This window comes from Catharus ustulatus, chromosome 2 (genome assembly GCF_009819885.2).
Source record: "Catharus ustulatus isolate bCatUst1 chromosome 2, bCatUst1.pri.v2, whole genome shotgun sequence".
NCBI classification, from domain to species: Eukaryota; Metazoa; Chordata; class Aves; order Passeriformes; family Turdidae; genus Catharus; species Catharus ustulatus.
This window is the reverse complement of record NC_046222.1, coordinates 59,773,592-59,796,154: the sequence shown is the minus strand read 5'-3', so window position 1 is coordinate 59,796,154 and position 22,563 is coordinate 59,773,592. Positions and strand designations below refer to the sequence as shown.

General features: G+C 41.5%; 1 protein-coding gene across 5 annotated transcripts in view; it reads right to left on the bottom strand.

The window, feature by feature from the left end:
* Window positions 1-22,563, bottom strand: part of LCP1 (lymphocyte cytosolic protein 1) — a 48,719-nt gene that overhangs the window by 5,536 nt on the left and 20,620 nt on the right. For 3 of the 5 annotated variants that reach the window (XM_033052853.1, XM_033052854.1, XM_033052852.1), the window contains exons 2-14: window positions 14,455-14,545; window positions 12,512-12,663; window positions 11,704-11,833; window positions 10,643-10,775; window positions 9,963-10,044; window positions 7,745-7,910; window positions 4,863-5,005; window positions 3,226-3,252; window positions 2,787-2,882; window positions 2,108-2,303; window positions 1,865-1,943; window positions 1,551-1,665; window positions 565-698 (exon numbers count right to left, since the gene is read on the bottom strand). In XM_033052853.1, the coding sequence (XP_032908744.1) occupies window positions 565-698; window positions 1,551-1,665; window positions 1,865-1,943; window positions 2,108-2,303; window positions 2,787-2,882; window positions 3,226-3,252; window positions 4,863-5,005; window positions 7,745-7,910; window positions 9,963-10,044; window positions 10,643-10,775; window positions 11,704-11,833; window positions 12,512-12,663; window positions 14,455-14,521 (1,520 nt within the window). In that variant the 5' untranslated portion in view covers window positions 14,522-14,545. The remainder of the gene's footprint in view (window positions 1-564; window positions 699-1,550; window positions 1,666-1,864; window positions 1,944-2,107; window positions 2,304-2,786; window positions 2,883-3,225; window positions 3,253-4,862; window positions 5,006-7,744; window positions 7,911-9,962; window positions 10,045-10,642; window positions 10,776-11,703; window positions 11,834-12,511; window positions 12,664-14,454; window positions 14,546-22,563) is intronic. The other 2 variants (XM_033052855.1, XM_033052856.1) reach the window with 2 other exon arrangements.

Below are 22,563 nucleotides of genomic sequence, written 5' to 3'. Positions count from 1 at the left end.
ACTTATGGTAAGTAATCACCTCATCCCTATTATAACTACCTTACTTACTTTCTCTATAGTCCAAATTAAGTTTATATTCAGTTCCTAACTACTGGGGCTCTTTACTCTTGGTTATGGCGCTCTTAAACACAGAAACATGCACACCCAGAGAATTACATTAGAACAGGGAGAGGTACTGAGTTGTGCCCACTTCAGGGAGCAGCTTACAAAAAACTTCTGCATCAATTCCTTGTTTCTGGGACACTGCCCCCATTCTCTGATACAGAGGCCATTTAACTTCTTTTCTTCTCTTCTATGCAATAAACATTTGTTCTTGCTATGCAGATAGTGACAATAATAATCTTTTTCATGAGCTGACTGTAATGGCCTTGCCTGCAGGATGTGCTCTGATCACATGCTTAACTAGGAGTGAGCAGAAAGTCACTCTGCCTTGGCACTGAAGTGCAAACAGAGGGGTAAGAAGGCTGTAGCCTGTAGAGCCTTCTCAGTGAGATCATCAGGAAACTACTGCAATGCAAACTGAGCACACCAAAATGCTCTGAAGCCCGTGGCTGGCTGACATACCTTCTCATCAGCTGCCAGATTAAGGCCAGCGTGAGTGTACGGTTTCCTTCATTCAGATCTTGCCCAGCAATGCCAACAAGGGAAAATTTGGCTTGATTCTTTCCCAGTTCCACTGCATAATTGCAGTTTTCCAGCTGTTAATGGCAGGGTCAATTGGCACAGTTCAAAAATATAGAAAAAAGAAAAAATAAAGAAGACAAGACACTGTTACTTTAAAATCTTTGGATCACTCAGCCCAGATCCTCCTGGGCAAACAGGAACTTTGGGACTCTGTGATAAAACAGCTGATTGCCTACCAGCAGGCAGATCCATCCCAAAAATATCATTCTAACTATTTAACATAGAAGAAAATACTATACTTCATTATCAGGGCCTTAAAAATAGATTACCCTGGAAAATTAAAGTGTACGGCTCATGGGTATCTCCAGCATCATGGCATTGCACTGAGACAAAGGATTGGTGTCCCAGCCAATATTTTAGATTTGTTGATGGCTCTGGTCTAACTGGATGCAATTACTCATCCACATAGTGGGGAGAAATCTTTGTATTTAGCAGCAACTGTGTGATTGGTTCTTGATGCATCTGATCAAGAATGCTTATCATCACTGTCTTAATTTGATGTGGAGGGCAGTGATCCAGACAGCTGCAATTAAGCTGGTGCCAGGCATCTCACAGTCCAGATGCATTGCAATCAGTGCCTAAAGCAGTAGCCAAATGGATCCGCAAATACAGTTTCTAAATACTGGTACAAAAGTTGTCAAATCTTTTTATTTAACAAATATTTTTCACATGTCAACATAGCAAGTGAGTCTAATGCATATTTCTTTTCCAGAATTTAAAATTATCCACTCACTAAGCAAAAAAATAATTTAAGGTGCTGTCCTTGGGACTGGAGAGCAACGTGTGTACCCACAATGCTGCTTGAAATGATTTGGGGTTCACTGAGGATAAGGCATCACTACTGGAGCTATTCTAGTTTTTTGTACCTTCTTCATGTTGCCACCCAGTTTAGGATATGGTGGTTTGTTCACCCTGTTCCAGTCTACTGGCACTTTGATCTTTTCATAGAGTTGGAAGATAACCAAGGCATCTGACAGGTCACTGAAACAACAGAAAGAATATATCATTGTCCAAAGAACAGAGGAAAGAAACACAACTCAGCTATTAGCAGAGGTAAACTTAGTTTCCTGGGAAACATAAAGCAGCATATATTCTTATAGGGCCCAAAAGTTTTTATGTTCTTGCAAACAACTTGCTGGCTGTATTTGTCATCCGAAGGAAGTGTAATACCTCGTCTTACCTATACAAGTGATTTACACGTGGATTAACACCAAGGGAGTTCATCCAGTTCCTGAATGTCCTTTCTTCCCTTGTCTCACCTAAAACAGCAGACACATCAATCAAACGCCTGCAGAAAACCACACTCCAGCAATGTAAGTGTTTTGGGAAGAAACCCAAACTGAATTCACAGCACACTGAACCATGGACAGGAGACACGTGGGAAATATCATGGCGCACTGTGCGATATTTGCATTTTCCTGACCTTCAATGGAGCTCCAGTCGATGTCCTGGTTCTCTGGCTTGTGCAGGGCAGGGTATTTGTTGAACAAGTTGGCGATGAAGGCCAGGTTGAGCTTGGGGTTGCCGCGGACAACGTCGGTGGCGGTGACGAACTGGCGGCAGCCCAGGCGCTCAGCCTGCTGCAGCATGCACTCGGCTCGCTGCACGTCATCCTTCTCCTGCCCGGCACAAACGGGACATCAGCCTCACCTGGCTCTGCACCACACCCACCATGCAGGCATCTAGCTGCTAAAGCAGCTCCTTGACGGATTTATCGCTATTCCCATCTCGCTTTTACTAATGGCAAGTCTGTGTGTCCATATGGGCTTTGCCTATGATTCAGCCACCTCACCATATTCCATATAAAATGTGATGGCTTGATGAAATTCACAGATAAATGTATTTATTTAAATACACTTGTTATATGCTAGTAGATTATCAGTGTGATTAAATGGTTGCTGAAGTTTCAGAGTTATTATCTAACAAAAATTCAAACACATAATTTAATTCTTTGGAAGCTTTGATTTCTGAGATACAGGATTGTGTTGCAATACAAGAAAGAATTTGCTGGTTCTGACATCCCAGTGCAGCCCTGTGCTGGCCAGCAATGCAAGTAATGGACAGAAAATACTGGCATTTACTCCAAACTTATCTCATCTTACCCTTAATCCTGACATGTCAATAGTAATAGCTGGAATGCCTTCTTCATCTCCCTTGGGGGCGACTTGGTTCAGCAAATGGTAATAAGCTCTTGAGTCCTGTGACAGACAGAGAAATTAAAGGGAAGAAAAATTACATCTAAAGCTCAGCCTTTGCATGCCAGTGCTCCCTTGAACAATGTTTCTGCATGCTTCATTTTTATTACATCGATCATTGGGCTACATAATTAAATTAATTAAGCTGGAAGCACTTAGCAATTTCTACTTTATGCTGTGCTTGCCAGATCTACTTCTTCCCTGAGCCAATATATATGTGCTGCAGAATGCCCAAAACATGAGACAAAAATGCTGTGTGTTGAACTTACAGGAAGGACAGCAACAACAAAAAGATATCCGAATTTACTTAATATGAACATAAAATTAGAGGAAAGAAAATGCATACCTTTATAATGCTGTAGAAGTCAGGCTGCTGAGCATTTAATAAAAGAAAATGCAGAAGGAGAAAGCAGATGTTTAAAGTGGATTTCAAAGCAAGGCTGGAACAGTTGTGGAAGAGAAAGCATAGTTTTCAAGGACAAAAGTTAACACTGACATTTTTCAGGCAAAAGGGCAGGAGCAAGACAAGGATTTAACATGTTGTGTCTTTAATATTTTGTGAAATACAGTGCTGCTTCCATATGTGGAAAACATTAACTCACTTCAAAAACAGCTCAAAGAACTGAAAATAAAGCTACATGTTAATGTCTAGGGACATAACTAACTAACCCAACTGATGATCTGCATAATATAAAGCAGAATACCTGAATTATTTTAAATATTTTACATCTGCATTACTACACACGATATCTAGGAAATGGTTATTTACAACTGAAGTGAGGTGGGGAGACAGACTTAGTTAGAGAATGTCTTTAAACCTTGAAATTTTGTAAATGTGTGCCTTATTTTCCAACTGTAAACACCGGAATTATGATTTAACTTTCAGTTAGGATTTAATGTTACACGAGTCTTTTTGGCCAGCACACAGAAAGGTGGGAAAGACTCCATTCCCTTCCCTTTTCATGGATATGCTCCAGTCACCTCCACTCAGTCAACCAAAACTTGGTTACAATAAAAATTGTGCTATCAAATGTGATTCTTTACCCCTCCTGTTGCCTTTCCTAGGGCTTTTTTTCTGTATCTCAATCAAATATGTGCTCCTGCTTCAGTCCCTAGTGAAGCCTACGACCAGGTATCTCTGGAGCTGGATTTTTCCATGCTATTCTGGGAGCAGGCAAGTCAGGTCATGGCTGGTGGGGTTGCTGTGCTGGCCAGCCCCTGTCTTTCTTGCAGGCCAGCTCTGATACCCTCCCCTGTACAACCTCTACAGCTCTGGGATGCTCTCTGGGCCTCACATTGGGTTTTAGTGCCTGAAATTCATCAGTGGGGACCACTGAGGTTCAGATACCTCTATTTGGGAACAATAAAGGTCCTACAGAGAAAGCTCTGCTGAAATCTGCACCCACAAACCCAAGAGGTCCTGAGTATATGAAATAATGCTGTCCAGACTCCAGACCCATGCTTGCAAGTGTCTCCCAGTCTAGCTGCAGTATTTTCAATAGTCCCAGTGAATTAAAACTCACAGATAACTGCATTCAGGGCTACAGCAATTGTTGGGACAGAGAAGCACATAGCCCAAGTGAAGGAAAGATCAAGTGAGGGAATTGGAAATGCTCAATCATCTTTCTCTGCATGTCTGAGTAAGGTCCAGGCTTTTAGGGAGATTTGGAAAGGAGGAGAGCAAGGAAAGCAAAGACTGAAAATACAGTGTCCATATGCCCATACAGAGCCAGAAGCCATTCTTTTCCCAGGCATCTGGAGTGCAAGAGCTGGCAATGATGAGCGGGAGGTCAAGAGGAAGAGGAGGAATGCTACTGAGTGCAAAGGTAAACCCCAATGAAAGCATTTCATGTACCCAGCTCTATGAGCCTGACAGAGCAGTCTCAGCTGCTTGGAGTGTTTCAGTGCACAATTCCTGTGTGGAGGGCAGGAATTTGGGTATAGAGTTGCTGTTTTGCTTTTGTTGGTCAGTATTTCTCATACCTTGATGTCTGAGCTAAAGTTGTTGACTTTGTTGCAGCCTGCGTTTTCCAGGTGATAGTTTGCCCACCTCAGCAGCAGCTCCTCTGGAGACAACTTCATCAGATCCTCCAGGCTCTCTCCTTCTCTCAGAAGAGCAATCAAGGCTAAGACAGAAAAAAAATTTAAAAATTATTATATGAATACTTGTTGAGGAAAATGTATAACTGTTTTCTCTCATTTTCATTTTCCTACCCTAGTTTCTAAATGTGAGTTGCCAAAATTCAAGCTGGGTTAGCATGAGAGAGGATGAAAACAGAAAAAGGGTCACATCAATAAAATGAATACAAGGTTGTAATTTTTATATCTAATAGTGGATCATATTCAAGTGGAAGACAATTTCAGTGTGGTCTAAGAACTGCCCATGAACTATAAAGGTCTGGTCAACCCTCCCTGCAATGAACAGGGACATCTTCAACTAAATCAGTTTGCTCAGAGCCCCATTTGACATGACTGTGAATGTTTCCAGGAATGGGGCATCTACCACCTCTCTGGGCAACCTCTGCCACTGTCCAACAGGTCCAAGTCTTTCCTGTGTTGAGAAGTGCAGAGCTGGGCACAATGATGCTGAGCACAGGGGCAGGCTTGGAATGAAAACACGAGCACAGGCTTTTTGCATCTTAGGTGAAAGAAATCTCAATGACCTTCACACTGAAACTGGAAACACAGCCATTCTGGAATACTTCATATGATCTCATGGGCTTGTGGGCCAGCAGGGCTAACTCACCTGCCAATTGAGGACCCTATTTGTATAGAAAAATTGATATTATGCTCATAAGAGGAGAAACAGGCAGGATGGGAGGATTGACCCTTGAAAATGCAGTGTGTTCAGCTGATCTCTGGATCATGAAAGGCTTTAGAACCAGTTTTGAAAAGAAGAACTAACATGGAAACTAATTATTAATGTGGTAAAAAGGGAGAGTTTTTTTACATTGCTCTGATTTTCTTCCAGTAGCTTTTGTCAGTCTTTGAAAGAATTATGGATTGGCTACATAAAGGAAACAGTGGAGACATACCATAACTGGAGTTACACAGATAATGTGACATAGAGTGCAATGGGGTTAAACTGGGATAATAGAAGCATTTGAAAGTAGACAGAGGATTTTATGAAGAGAACAGTGTTGACATGGAAAGAAGGCTGGAAGAAGGATTCTTGTGGAGTTGATTGTGGATTGATTTTTGGATTAATGTTTTCTCCTTTTTTTTTGCATCAATTATCTTGGCACAAATACTTGCAACGTGCTAAAAATGTGAAGACGATAGTGACTAGGTGGCATAGTCAATACAGAGGACGATCAGGAAATCAGACAGAACAGGCTAGATGACAGTAATAAGAATGGAATGCAATTTAATAGTGCCATGTTCAAAGACATTCACTGGGGAATTCATATGAATAACTGCTATTAGCTAAAAGCATATATGAACGAAGGATGAGAACTTGAGTGTATTAGATGTCTTCCAAGCTACTCTGAGCCACCATTTGATATGACATGGGGAAAATCCAACATGATATTAAGTGCATCCCAGGTAATTCCCATAGAGGGATGTATTACTGCTTTGATTTCACATGCTCATGAAAGCTCATTGGAAATACAGGATCCCCTGTTCAAGAAAGGGGAGTTTTACCTGAAACAGGTGCAGAGAAGGGCTATGAGGGAAAGAGATGACCTGAAAAGAAATCAGAATTTTCTTGGCTTTTCTATTCTTAGATAAAATCTTAGATGAGAAGTGAAGGAGAAAATACCAGAAAGGAAAATAGCAACAAATAAGCAAGGCAAGGCTACCTATGAAGGAATGAGAACTGGTAGCTCTGGCAACAAAAGGGACAGAAATGTGAAAGGGGTGAGACAATGAAGGTAACACCTGCACAGAAACTGGAGGAAAGAAGTGTCACTGCTGGGTGAGGGAATATCCAGAGGCGTGGGGAAAAAGCAGCGAGATGAGGTGATGTGTGAACTGCAGGTACACCCACAGCCTTCACGATTAAGCTGCTTCATGGAGAATTTTGGCATTGGTGAGACACACCTGGAATGTTGTGTCCAGTTTCTGGCTCCCCAATACAAAAGAGACATTGACAAACTGAAGTGGGCTTAGTGGAAGGACACGAAAATGTTTGGATGGAAGTTTGTGATACAAGGGAAGAGGATGAGAAAACTGGGATTGTTTAGCCTGGAAAGAGGTTTGAGAGGGGAGCAAGTGTTGTCTTCAACATTATAGAGGGGCCAGATCTGCATTTTGCCAGTATGCACACAAAAAGGATGATGAGCTGTGGACATGAGGTGCCAGAAGGGAAACTCCAACTAGATTCCAACTAGAAAAAAAAATTCAGAGCAAGAGTGGTTGAGCTCTGGAACAGGCTGCCCAGAAAACACTGGAAAAGGCCCTGAGCAGCCTCATCTGACCTTAAGATGACGTTCTGCTGAAAGCAGGTAGCTGGATGGCTGAATCAGATCTCCAAGGTGCACCTCCACAGGCTCCTTACAGCCTGAATTATTCAATGATTCTATAATTATGATTTCACAAAGGAAGATGTTTGGCAATCGAGAGCCAGAAGGAACCAAGTTTCCTGAATGCAGATTTCCTTATCCCAGATTTAGTGCCAAAACACAATATACTTGAATTTAGACCACTAGTCCTGACCCAATGAGCATGAAAAGGCTCTGAATACACAACTCTGCAGAAAGCCTTGGACTTTTGAGCGCTGAAACTTCTGGAAAGCAACGAAAATTAGACTAGTCAAGAAAACAGACAACAAATATTTGAAGAAAAAAATTAAAATCAAGATTTAAAAAAAAAAAAAGATAAAGTGGTAACAGTTGAACACTGAAAGGAAGAGCCATACATACCTTCATTCCTGCTGATTTCTATGTCAGCAAAGAGTCCAATTTTGATGACTTGCCATAAAAGACCCAGAACCAGGTAAGGCTTCCCCTCTTTTAAGTCTTCAGCTCCAATGTTAACAACATGGCACCCAATGGCTGAAGCAGAGTTCAGGGCCAGGTTCAGATTTTCCTAGGGAAAGATGAGAACTTTTGAAGGATGCAGAACTTGAGAGCTGAGGCTACAAGAAGGGAGTGCAGCCAGAACGAGTGAAATCTGCAGGCAGCTTCACTGTAAATGCATTTAAGTACCAGAACCGTGACTTTCCTGAGGCAATGCTCCAGGTGGGTGCTCTGGGTGCTCACCAGAGTGGAATACAAGTACAGAACCACCTCCCTTGACCTGCTACAGTTCTTTTGATGCAGCCCAGGATACACATCTGGCCACAGGGGGCAGGGGAATGCAGACTCTCCTGGGGATTGCAGGCAGATTCTGGGCTCAACACAAAGACAGAAAGGACGTCTACCTGGAAGAGGTGGCAAATGTCACCAGGAGCTCAGAGCATACATCTACGTTCACAGTGATGTCCTGGCTCAGTCCTGGTTACCCAGGCCAGGCTCTCCCTAGAGCTAATTAATGCTCCAGCTCATACTTAGGCACAGATGTAGCTTCAGCACGGGGCAAATTCTCTGCTCAGTCCTGCACACAGGGAGGAAGAAAGGAGCTACAACCCCATCAAGTGGCAGATATTCCAGTCTCACCTCTCCCTTAGCACTCTGCAAAAGCCCTGATACCTAAGATACAAGTAAGCTGCTAGCTGACAGCGTTTGCAAAGAGCACGCTGTCCCAGGAATCAGTGTGAATAAACCTGATGAGTTTTTAGCCTTGCAGTTCAGCCAAAATCAGAACTGATAATATCTGGACATTTTCTTTTTGAGCTTTGGAGTATGGACTCCTGGTTTGGGAGTGTGTAGAGGAAGCTGAAGGATTCAGTGATTCCCAGTGACAGGCAGAAATAAAAGTAATATTTCAGGAATATTATGTTCCTTTGTCATTTTTTGTCAATTTAAAATAAAGGGAATAGGAAAATCTGATCCTTAGGTCTACACTGTGCAAAAAGGTGCCTTTGTAAACAGAGGGCAAGTAAAGTAGGCAAAGAAGTCTGGAGAATATAATTTATCACACAGATTTGCAATTTTTCACATTAATTTCAGCACTGCTGTCATGACAGGGAGATCTGATTAGATACAAAATGCAGAGAGAGACATAGTGTAAATTCTCATAAGCTAGAAAAATTGGAGCATTTCAAATTAATTACCTTTTCTCCAGCAGACAGCTGTAAAAGGGTTAAGTTAAAGTGGAAGCTATATTGATCAAATCAAGTCTATGTGTGACAGGGATTGATCTGAGCTGCATCATTAAGTTATGCTGTGGACCAAAACGATTAGAACTGAAAAATGAGGTATACAGCATAAAAATCCAATTTAATGGATTCTGAGCTTACTTGAGTCTGGCTAATGTTCCATCAAATCAGAGTAGCTGAGGTCTAAACTGGGTTAGGTTCATATCTATTCCATATATCTGTTTATACTCTGTACCAGGTACCTAGATGTTGTTCATATAAAAATATTTCTCTACATACTGCTGTGTGAGAAACACAATAAACTTTAAGTAGTGAAAATTAACACCCTTTTTGTCCATTTTAAAAATCATAAACATGTGCATGTGATAGAAATAAAGGAGGGATTCAGTATTCAAGGTGAAATATTGGCTTGTAAAAGGCATGCAACAGCAATGGTCCAATCTCAGGTACGTTGCACTGGTACTTCCAGGGTCACAATTAATATTTTGGTGAGGACATCAGACTTCAACAACAGCAGTTGTGAGTTGAAGTCCGTTGTCATGCCTTAAAAGAGGGATTCAGTCTTCTGAGAGCTACTCCAGCTGCAATAGCTTGCTGTATTATCTCTGTGCTCTTGCATTCATATGGCATCTACCACAAAAGTATCTAAAGCTCTGATCTGCTGGACATTATTCATTGTGTTTGGTTAGTCAGGTTGCTCATATGTTTGGAAATAAATGTAAATAGAAGAGTTTTTCTGTTTTTATGACATGGACCTGAGCATCTCACTGTGCCACAAACAGCTTTGCCTGACTATGTTGGACACAACCAGTCTTCCCTCTAAGTGATTACATGAAAGCATCCTAAGGGGAAAAGCAAAGAATTTTGTAGTGTTTTAGTACCTGTATTGTGAAGGGTGTGAGTTTCTTTTTGTTGATTGTTCTCTCATCAATGGTATCTGGCACTGAAAAGTTGATCATCTTACTGGAAATAAAAGAGAAAAAAATAACAAGAAATACACTAAGCTGTGTGTGCACAAAATACAGGTATAGCTTTTGTCTCTATATTGCAGGACAAGTCTAAGAGCTGGAGTGTTACTAAACAAAAACAATCACCCTCTGCTTCTACATATATACACTGAGGCACACAATACTTAAACAATTATTTTGGGCTACATATATACATACATACATATTATAGGTGTGAGGCCAAGAATGCCACAAGGTGAAGTTGTGTGAGAAGTTTATTGTTCAGAAAATGTCTGCGGAAGCACTCACTATTTTGTGCTCTTTGTGTGAAACACCAAAAGTCCTTGAGCAAAAATAAAACCAAGCAGCTCCTCAGATTTCACTGACTTCATCTAATTGTAAGTGTCTAGAGGCAAGGGAAAATTCTCATTAAGCATGAAACATGCTTTATATTTTTGAAGATAAAAGAAGCACAAAAACCCTAGTATTATCAAGGCCCTGAGTCTGCAAATGCTCCTGAGCTTAATGTAAATTCAGTAGGTTCTGTTTAAACAGCAATGTGAGTTTTTGCAGACTCATGATTGCCATTTGTGACAAAGAAAGGTATTATTTACCAAAGCACTATGCCATCACCGACTGCCTGGAAGAGGTCATCTGTTTCTGGATTCATTGGCACCACATGCTTGCAGTCAGGGTCCTTCTCAAGGGCTTTGTTAATCCAGTTGACAAAGGCATATTTTTCTTCCTCTGCGGACACAACATCAAAGCCATCAGTGTGCTGTGCAGTACCTCTACCATCATTTTACCTACAAAGGCACCACCAGTGCGACTGATCAACAAAACCCCACGTGGAAGAGGCTCTCAGGAGACAAGAAAATGAGCTGAGGAGAGCAATGAACTTAAGCTGGTTAATACTCCTTCAATACCCCTTCCCACTAACTAGGGTTGCCTGGGTCATGAGGGCAGGCATATTAGAGAGACTGGTAATGAAGCTCATGTGATTCAAATGTGTGGTGCAAAGCTCTGCAAGGGGTAATCTGTGCTTTCATCATAATTTGAATGCATTGTTGCACCACTCTGCTAAATAGAAATCCCACATAACTTCAAACTGTTCTGTATTGTACATTACAGCCTCTTTATGTGGAATGTCCAGAAAAACCTGGCCAGGATTGGCCTCTAACAAAGAACATTCGGAGGGTAATGGACAGATGTGCCTGTATTCAACAGGGCTGAAGTACAGCTATCCTGTACCAGCAGCAGCTCAGATGGCTCCCAGTAGCTCAGAGGAGGTGCTTTCCAGGATGAAGGTGGATGGAGCCCTGGGAAGAATCCTCTATTCTCCCTTCCCCAGAGAGAGTCAGTCCCCCACTCTTTCCCCTGCAGAAGACAGTAGGACCTCCTCCTTGTGGAACTGCTTCAGAGTGGGCTGTGCCCAGGAGGTAACAAAAGCAACCAACTTTCAGCTTGGAGAGACTGGCTGGGACAAAAGCCCTGATGGGGTTGTGCCCTCCATGGGAAAAATGAACTGTGTGGCTGTAATGGGAGTTTACAGGATGAGTGCTGTACAGGGAAATGGGTTATCCAGGGAGCCTGTGCCCTGCCTCCCTGGTGAGCAGGGCCAGCAGAGGGCAGGTGCTTGTGCTGAACTGCTGGGGGCCATCAGTGCGGGATGTACCTGAGTAGGAATGCTGTGTGCCAGCGCTGGACTGCTCCGATGTCCCGCCGATAGCACAGATCCCCTCCTTCTTGTTGATCTGCTTTCGGAATGACTTCGCAACATCATCACTCTTCAGGTCTCGGAAAATCTTTCAAGCATAAGAGAGGATTTTAGAATGGTGGAGAATTAAACCAAGATAAAACAGTGAGCAGGAGGCACATTCTCTCTGCTTTGTAAATAGGGAAGGGCAGCTTAAGTATTTTCAGGGTTTCTGTGATACAATCTGTGTATCTGCTGAGGTACAACAGGATTACACTCAGCTTTTATGCTTTCAAATCAGCTGAGTAACAAAAATGTTACTTTGGAGCAGAGCAGTTTGGGTTTGAAGAAAGAGCTAGTAAAAACCTACTTCTCCATCCCAAGGGAAGTTCCACTATTTTAGCATTTGCTTTTGACCCAGTTCAGACCAGAAAAAGAAGAAGTTTTTTGATTAAAAAATGCCCCATGAAGTTTTCAGTTTCGATCTGCTTACACTTTTTGCAAACATCTAGCCAGAACACCATCTTTTTGCAGGGCATAGCTGAAAAACTTTATCTTGCTGCATCAACCAAACTGAAAGATATGGCATCTATGCAATGAGCATCTGGATTCACAGAACTTGTCCCAGATAACTGCAGAATTTCTAGTTTGGTTACCTTCTGCTTTCAACTTTTCTGGTGAGTAAACTCATTGGATTGATGAGGTGCCCATGAGACCCTGTGCTTGTGCCTCTGCTGTGCCCTGGGGATCACCTTGAGTGACTGAAAAAAAATAACATCTTACTTACTGAAATGAATTCATCGAAACTGATCCTGCCATTCCCTGTGCTTGTCAGACTCTGAATGAGCTCTCTGGCTTTATATCCTGGCAGAGGGAGATTGGCAGCCTTCAACACCTCTGTTAAATCATTGGTATCGATGTAGCCATTCCCGCTGATATCTGCAAAGATTAAAGCAAACTTTCACATTCTACATCAGCCCAATGACATTTTCTGCACATAAAGGCTGTTTTTATTTTACCCAGGGAAAGGTACATTACATACAAAGATTTGTTGCCTTGAAATCTGGTATTTTCAATTGCTTTTGTGTTATTCACACCCAAGAAAGAATTACAATCACTTTTTAACAAACAAAAACTCACAGCGACGAAGTCATATTTTTAGACACATAAATATCTTAACAATGCTAGGTTTAAATGGATATAATTGCCATTCCAAGGTTGAAACACTGGCAAATGTCATCTATAAAGGAAACACCCTGTCTACAGAACAGCTAAATAAAATAAAGTTGACACAATGCACACACGCACTTATCCATAGATATAATTTGTGATTTTGGCCTGTTTTCTGCATCTAATAACATCAGAAGTAAGCTGGAACTCCATATGACATCCTCAAAATAAAAACTTCTGTGTTTCTCTGTGATGGTGCTAACATGACTATTCTTGCTGAGATTCCTGCAAGAGTTTGATGAGAACATCAACAATACAGGTTCACAGTCCTTTATTATCCACTTAGTGAAAAACTCCACAGATAAAAAACCAAACTGGGTTCATCAAGTGGAGAGTTTTGGTTAAAACACTATAGTTATGACATAGATAAATGTATATATAGTTACATATGGTTACATTCACCGCAGTCTCCTTTTCCCCATGCTGGAGGCTGAGGTAATTTCAAAGCAGTGTGTGCTGATTTCCTGCACAGTAAGTTGCAACATGAGTCACTTGTTGCATGCTGCAAAAAGACACTCAGCTGTCAGCATCAGCAGCCCAGATTAATATTGCAAGGAGCATCCTATCCATTTCACCATGGCATACAACAAAAGGATCTGGACTCGGAGAGGGAAATGTCTGGGAGAGGAATGAGAGCTTCCTTCCAGCATTTGGGGAACCAACCAGATCTGGTGGAAGTGTCCTTGCCATGGCAGTGGGGTAGGAACTAGATAATCTTTAAGGTCCCTTGCAAGCCAAAGCATGCTAGGATTCTGTGATTTGCCTTGACAGTGTATACAGGACACTCACAGGGACCAGATTTTTAAGACTACCAGCCTAGACTATTGTATGCTCAGAAATCAACACCTGAATCAGCAAGAACAACTGATACAAATGCATAATCCAGCAAGGCTCGTAGATCTGCTGACAGAAGTTAAGTGAGCTGTAAGAAGCACAAGGACCTTTTCTTAGAATTTGGGTAGACAGTGATGGGTCTGTGTGACTCTAAAGGAGAAAAATCAAATGAGATATCTAAAGGTTTGGAAAGAAAACACAGTAGAAATATGAGGCTTGAAAGGTCATTGTGGAGGGATTACAAATTGTTTTATCCATTTGCATATTTGTCCTCTCCACACTCTTCCTTCCCATAGGGAATACTCAATTTGCATTAAAATAAAACTTTTTTGCCTTCCAAATAATTTGCCGTGCATAAACAATATTTTTGGGCAAACATTGGAGAGTATTTCTAACATGGTTTGCTTTAGACCTTTTGAGTTTTTTTGTAAACCCTGCTGGAGCCCCAACACCTCCCCTGTAAGAGGCCAGTGCTGTGCCGTGAGCTGATGTGGTTTCATCAGGGAGGCCTGCAGTGGCAGAAAAAGGCTTTCTGTGGTTGCTGTGACAGAACATGTCAGTGCTGGAGCAAACTCCATCTCCTTATGGCTCGTCAGTCACACCATGAGAAATGGGCTTGCCACAGGTTCACACTTCAGCAGCGCCTTTGCTGCCGGCTGCACTCACCAACTTTGCTGAAAGCCTCCTGGAGCTCTGCCATTTCCTCCTCGGAGAAGTGAGCTGTCGATGCCATTTCTTACTTCTGTGAGTGGCAGCTCTGCAAGAAGAAGACACTTGTTTTCATTTGGTGCTTTTTGGGTTGGCAAGTGTGATGAAACAGAGAGGTTTTTACTTGGGTTTTCAAAGTTCTGGAGCCATAGCTGAACATCCAGCTCCTCTCTGTATCCTGAAATCAAGTGAAGGGATAAAATCCTGTGTAGATGAGAGACAATTCCATATCCCTCCTGCTGTTTTGCCAGGCCCTGCTCAAAATTACAACAGTTTTATTTGTACTAATTTAACTGGAATTAAACCTACCTTGCTGACTTTTGTTTCTCATGGAGAAAACAAACTAAACTATGCTGGTTCTTGTTATTCCTCCTTGGAAACTCAATTCACCAGTCATTTCATCAGCAGTGCTGGCAGAGAAGCAGCCCTGGGTGCTTCCCAGGGCTCTGGGCTAGACTCAGAGCCCCAGGGGACATGTGCACCACTCACCTTTGGGTACCTAATGAGGAGGCTGCTCACCCTTACAAGGTGGAGGGATGGAGAGAAGCTCGTTCACAAGATGCTCAGAGCATATCAGGTCTGGCCTCCCAAAAGTCACCTATTTATCTCCCTGGATATGTGGGGAGTTTAAGGATTTTCCTTCCAAGGTGTCTAAGTTAGTTCCTGAGGTTGGGTGGCTTTAGGAGTGTGTGGCCAGAAGGAGTTTCCCTGCCTTTCCTCTCATCAAAGATATAAAACAGGAGCAAGGATTAGACTTTCACTTTACAGGCACTTTTCTTAATAACAAGGAAGGGAAAGTTCACTTTCTTTTATGGGACCATTAAATACACTGCCAGAAGATGCACATTATTCCCATCTGCTTTTTCTGTCCCTTGCATCTATTCATGAGGAAACTGTTCAGGAGACAGACTATCTATTATTCTATATTTGTGAGAATGACTATAGTGTTCTATGTCTCTTTAAGTATTAATTAACCAAACAACTATTTAAATAGAATAGAATGGAAACCTGAGTTGATCTTGGGAAGTGGTTGCTGTAGCTATAGTAATCAAATGAGGGGAAAAAATCAGAAATATGCCATTCCCCAAATGAAAATTCACACTGCATAATTTTAAAAGCCCAAGATTTGCTATAGCCCTCTGTAAAAACACAGAGTTATGTGCAACTTATCTGGGCTTCAGATTCAATGCTCTGCTGAACTCATGCATTGATTCCTTGTATCTGTGAAAACCACTATGGACATGGCCTTGAAACAGCCCAAAAGCAATCTCATGTGGTTAACTTCTTGTCTGCTGTCTCCCAGTAGTACCCTGCACCCTTTTCCTGCCTAATCACTGTGGTTTTAGGATGAGGACAGCAATAAAAAAATCTGTTCATTCACTCCAGCCTTCATAAATAGAGAAATACAGCAGGTTCCATAATGCCATTGCTCTTGCAGTTGGTTCTAACCACCATACTTCCAAGGATTACCTTTAAAAACCCCAATGATCTACTAGCAATATGGGTTATGTATATTAGGGTAAAATTAGATCTATTGTCTTCCTCCAGTGTGTCCTGGTATCTTTCCTGCTTCTGATTCCTCACTGTCAATCTTTTTCTGTTGCCTGCTGTGTGTTTTTACAAATTGTGGGTTAAGTACAATGCACCTGGACACATGAAAATCTTACACTATCAGGCAGAAAATCCATATTCCACTGCAAGATCATTTCTTCTAGTCCAGTCACTTGATCAAGCAATATCGTTTGCAACACAACTTCTAATAGCATGAAGACTGTTCTAGGCTTACGAGGTAGGAAATACTACAGGTTTTTGCCTGTAACTTTACTTTTGCAAAGTAACTTTGAGAAAAAAAGTATCATCAACATAAAATGGCCTCTTCCAGATTGCATAAGAAGTTATGACCTCTGATACATAATTAAGTAATCTGTTAAATACAGAGAATCCTATTAGCAGTACATATATTTACGTATGTGGACATTTTTACTAATAATGGGATGAAGGGCTTTGCTGTAATGACCCCTTTTGACTTCTTTAGGTCAGTATTATCCACTGTTGTGAAGGTAACTACACTTGTCTGAGTAATCAGATTCATCATAGGTGAACACCAAGAACGACAACTGGTCCTCCATCACCTGAGGGGTGACAGAAAGATGGTCACTGCCTGCTCCAACACACACCTGAGTTTCTCCTACAGTTTCACCCTCATAGCAGCTCTTTCAGCCTATCAGTTCCAGTATCTAAATCCACTGGATGTTGCTGATTAATATCCCACTGTGGCTTCACAACAGTGAGATTCAGAAAGGCTTCAGGATTTTCAGATTAAAGGCTTCAGAGTTATTCCCAATGAAAAATCACTGTCATTTTTTAAAATTGTTCAAGTAGGAAAAATAAAACATAAGGAAATCAAGTAAGTAAAAGTCCAAACCTTTAGCAACACACACCAAAAATGAGAAAATCCCCTTTCAAAAAGCCACCTTTCAGTATTTAAAATGCTTATTTTGCTTAGATCATTAAATTATAATATTTAGGCACACAGATGTGTAAAATGCTTCTGGATAGTAGTGGGAGAGGTCAGGCCCAATATTTTCTTCTGATTTAACCAGCCAAGAGCAGAGCCATTTGCTTCTAGGGTTCAACCACTTTCAGCACTCCACCAACCCCAATGCAAACTGAGAATACTTCGGGCATCTCATCAAGAGGGCATCCAACAATCCTGAGTGACTACTCCAATTACTGATAACTCACATGTCACTGTAAAGCACACAGTGCACTGCTCTGCTCCAAACTGTTTGCAAAATCAGTATGACCAGGCAGATGCAGAGAAAAAAATGCAGAGGATGACATAAGAGCAAAGGAGAGAATGTGGATGAGCAATGATGATGAGCACTGTCAACAAGCTGAAAGAGCTCCTTTGGAGGGAACATATGTTGAGGAGTTATCTGAGGGAGGAGCCAAGGGAAAACCAACTGGTAAGAACCAGGCAATGGTTTTGGGCAAAGTGATGCATGGCCAGAAGCAAAGAGAAAAGCTGGGCAGGGGAGAGGTTTGGTAGGACAGAGGGGAGTTGGTACAGGCTGAACACAAACAGCTTAGCTGTCAGCACAAATGAGATAGTGAATATCAGGAGCTTCTGGGAGGAAGGATCTTAAACTTGGTGTGACAGGACAGTGAAAGAACTGAAGTGTCTTAGGGAGAATGAGGTCAAAGTCAGCACGTGTTTAGATGCTGAGACAAGATGCTGAGAAGACAGCTTCCTGGGTCAGAGCAAGAAAGGCAGTGGAACTGCCAACAAGAAATAAATGAAAGGATTTAAACATTTAGAAGGAAAACAGAAAACTGCCTGAGACAGACTGAGATTCAGGTGGCTTCAGGACATCTGGGTCACAGCATTGCCCGGAAGCGACACTTCATTCTTGTTTGGCAAGCAGCATAAACCTGCTATTGCAAAAGCAAAACATAAAGTTGTGCAAATACACTCTTTCCTCCTCAGAAGACTGCTGAGTTACAAGGTAGTGTAAAAAAGGGAAAAGGTTCCCACCTAAGCTGCTGAGAATACAAGCAAACTGATGCCAAAAGAGCCTCTAACAAAGCACTCCCCTCCCTGCCAGCATTTCCAAACCAATATGTCACAGCCGTGCCCTAAAGCCTCCTTTTATTTGACCTTATCCTCAGAAGAACCTATGACCACATTGATGTTTTAAGAGATCTAATTACAAAACTCTTTTTAGACTGGAATATAAAGGAAGAACTAAAATAATCTTAAAGCTGAACATAATTGCTAAATTGAAACATGGTGATATTGATGTTCTTTAATTTTCTTTTCTATTTTGAAGCCATAGTCAGAGGAGCTGCCTGGTTATGCATTGCTTGGCAAAGTGTACACCCACCATGCACTATAAATAATAAACAGCAAAGCCATTAAAACCTCAAGGTTTCCAAAACTTGTATTAAATTGTTACCTTGTTTGATCTTTTCTCCACTGCTGTGGTGTTTAAACTTTGTTGCAAGCAAGGCAATGAAAACCTTGAGGATGTGAAATAGCAATTAACAGAGAGCAAAGTTGTACATTTCCCCCCCAAAAAAACACATTTCATGGGACAAGATTACCTTTCACAAACGTATTTTGTCAGGAACAACACAACTGTGAATTTGGTGTCAAGAAAGTAAAAGAAACTACTAAAATTTACTCACTTTCTACCATCAGGGCTTTGCTTTGTTAATGCACTAGTACTTTGCTAATTATATGATAACTTGTCTAGCTGCTGGAGAGTAACATGACACATGTTCCCTGGCATATATAAATTTCCTGCTATCTTCTTTTCAAACTTGTTTATTATTTTCTGGAAGTGATGAAATAAGAGGCACTCGCTGTTGCAAAACAGAGCTGTCAGAGTTTCAGGGGGTAGTGTTAGGCTGTCCCCCTGCACACACTTACTTTACCAGAGCTCATAGCTCTAGCTACTTTTATCTTTCTTATCTCACTCACAAATTCATTTTCCAAAGTGCAGCTTTCTGTAAGGACTGGGGAATACTTCCCCAGCTCTCTTCTGCATTAGAATTTCCCTCCCAGCTGACATCCCCCAGCAATCTCCCCCGAGGCACAACCTGCCCTGGGTCCTGCCACCAGCAGGGAGGATTGAGAGAAGAGGCCATAGAATTGTGCAGAAACTCCTGTGATAGATCTGGAACATCCTGAAGGCCAGAAAAAGTACAAGGGAAAACAAGAGTGTCTTGGACATATTCAATCTTTGTCCCATATTTATTGCACCTTTGCATAATTCCTGTCACTCCTCAGAATAACCGTGATAGGATATTCCTCCCCAGAAATATTTCCCTCTCCCCTTCTCTCATAAGATACCACACATAACTCCATATATCCATATGCATTTCTGTTCAAATTATTTGTCTCAGCTGATTTCCTACAGTGTGGAAGGGCTGAAGAGGAGACAAGAGAAGATTTTTGAGTTAGGTTTTGATGCTTTCTTTCTGGAGACAAGTTTTTGCCATTTTCACTGTCACTAACGGGTGAGAAAAAGAGAAACTATACGGTAGATCTCATGTTGAAAGAAGAATCAATGCTATAAAACTACAGCAGTGTGGCCTAGAAGTTCCTCAATTTGAAAGTTTCATCTTGTGCTCATCAGCAAAACCTTCAACTAAAATGTAGCGGGCAAAGCCATTTTGTTGACGATCAGCCAAACATGTTGTTTTGCATAATCTAGAATATTTTATCGCTCAGTTAAACTTCCATCTCAGCATATTTGCTACTATCACGCTTTTCTCCTATGTATTTATTATTAGTTGTTATTTCTGTTACAGTCCTGATCAAAATAATGTATATATATCCCTGCACCAGGAGGGTGATCCATACTGCACCCACAGCAAAATAGGATAGTAGCTTTAACGCCAAATTAAAGTTAGCTGCCAGTGATCATTTGCAGTGATAGCTCTGGGGTACCCAGCCTTCTTAGACAAACAAACAATCCCATTGATGTCCTTTATTCTTGTTTGGTATCACAACTTCCAGGCAGACTGAGGTTTTGTTTTTTGGGTGTTTTTTTTCTGCTCATGATGTAAGATAAAACCTAGAGTTCACATCTCTCTTCCATGCTGCAGAGTTACTCAGACAGCTGCTCATCATGGCTGAAATACACAAACAGGTCTGGGACTGCTTGCCAATTAGACACATTTCTTACACAAGGACTTTCATTTAACAAGCACAAACAGCAACATTTTCAAACACATGAGGTGGTTCATTAAAAAAAAGTTTGTTTTTCATGTTGTGCATGTTAAGCTACCACATTTTCGCTACTGAAATAACTACAGATGAATAAGAGTATTTTTTTAAAATTTCATCAAAGACGCTGAGCTAAATTTTAAATCCTAAAGTACACAGAAACATACTTGGCTCTGTTAGCAATGGGTAACTTGGATCACAGTCCCTTCAGTTTGGGTGGGATCTTGCTGTTTAAATCGACATTCAAGACACTGAGAGGAGTCTTCCTGAAGATACGGCAAATACTTCCTCCCCTAGTACGTTACAAAGATTCATGATTTAGCCCACAATAAATGACAATCTTTGCCTCAAAGGTTTTTTTAAAGACTGGTGCCTGCAACAGCAAATCTTACCATGTATGTAGGCACTGGGATTATTAAGACTTGAAAAAAAAATACAGAGAAAATATATTTATCAGAATGAACACAGCGATGCCCATGAGTTATTTGTTAATGTTCCGTTTTATAAAGGACCTTATTTGTCAATGTGATGCCTTAGTCCTAAATCAAATACTGGTCAACAGGGCTTAGGAAAGGAAAATCAACAGGGTCTGGAAAGAGATGGAGATCTCTTTCTAATATACCACTCGGTGACAGGAGGGGCTAATCCTTCAAGTAAATTAAGACATTGAAAAAGCAGAGCTCTGATGTGTCTTCTATCTGTCAGATATAGTCTACTAGAGAGACAGCATACAGGTGCATATTATTTTTCAATCAGAGTCTGCAGAATTTTTCTTAAAAAAAAAAAAAAAGAAAAATTGATCCTGTACACTACATTTCTTGTTGGGTCACTTATCTTTCTCATCTCTTTATCAACACAGGCCAGCTAGCTTTAAAGTGAGAACATTTTTCCATAGATAAAGGAGCATTTTGATTCTCAAACTGACAAAGAGCTTCAGTCATTCAACAGGTGTCCCATTTGGCATGGAAAGCCCTGTCCCACCCGGTTCCATCTTCACTAGCAAAGGTGAGGGAAGAGGATAGCATCTGCAGGGTCTGCTTTGGATACAGGTATGAGAATCTATCCCAGCTCTGCCCCATCACCACTGGGGTGGCAGATGGGCATAAAACCCTGGACAGACAGATAAAATCTTCTCTTTTTATACCTGTGTGCTTCAACCTGATGGCAAGAGGTTGGGTCACAAAGTACTGACCCAAATGTGCTGTGGAAGCCTGGTAACTAATGCCAAGAAATGAAAAGACAGCCTCTGCTTCCAGCTCATTTGAGAAAACAGTTCCTCTGTGCATGGAAAATATTAAAAACATGTTCCAGCTGTAAGAAAGAGGTTTTTAGACACAAATACATATTTGCATTTGACTGGTTCCACAAGGATTTACAGATCTGCTGCTCTTGTTCCTGTGCCAGGAACTGAATTCTGTCCTCAGTTTTGCAGGACACCTCAGTGATTCCAGCAGTGACCAGGCCCTTTCAGCCACAAAATCAGACCAGAAAAACGAGAGCACATCTGAACACAGCCCTCCTTACCAGCTGTGCTGTTGCTTGAACTCCCATCCTGTGATGCTGAGAGCTGTAGTGTGCAGTGGGAAGCCCAAGCAGGACCTGGAGCAGCAGAAGGCCCAGTCCTCCTGCTCCCCTTTCCTCTGAAGGAAGATTTGGCTTTATGGTATGGTCTCCAAGCCTGCTCACTGGGCATCCCTCTCATGCCACTCTCCTGCATGTTGGCACAGCCTCCGTGTCCAGGACACCCTCCTTGTTTCACCAAGGGGCAGGAACTTATTTCCCATCCAAGTTTTCCCCTTGGATAACTGCAAAAATGCACAGTGTCCAACAGACCCTCCTTTACTCCATCCTGCAGCACTCTTTCCAATTTTTTCCTAAATATTTTTCATTGTGATAAATATTTTATGTTTTGTATCAGCATTTCATTGCTGTTTTGCATGGGGCTGGGTCTGAAAAGAAGCTACATTTCTGAATGCACTGTACTCCTCTGGTCTCCCCCATCTCCTTCCTTCCCCTTTACTCAATCTCTTCCTAGTCCTTTCATGCTTTATAAAAACCAGAAATTACTTTTACAGTAGGTTCTCTATCAAGATAACTGTGCTCCAAGCTACACACCTGTGTTTTAAGCTCCTCACGACTGAAATCAGAAAGAAACAAAAAAGGGGTAAAAAAAATTGATGGCAAAATACAAGGCAGGTTCTGTGAGCAAGGGAAGAGCAACACCCCTGGATTTGTCCAAGTACAAACATTTTATTTTATAACCATAATAATATTTAGTCCAAACAGTCACTCCAGCTCAGTTGAGGAAGCAGACTCAAAGCCAGTAATAT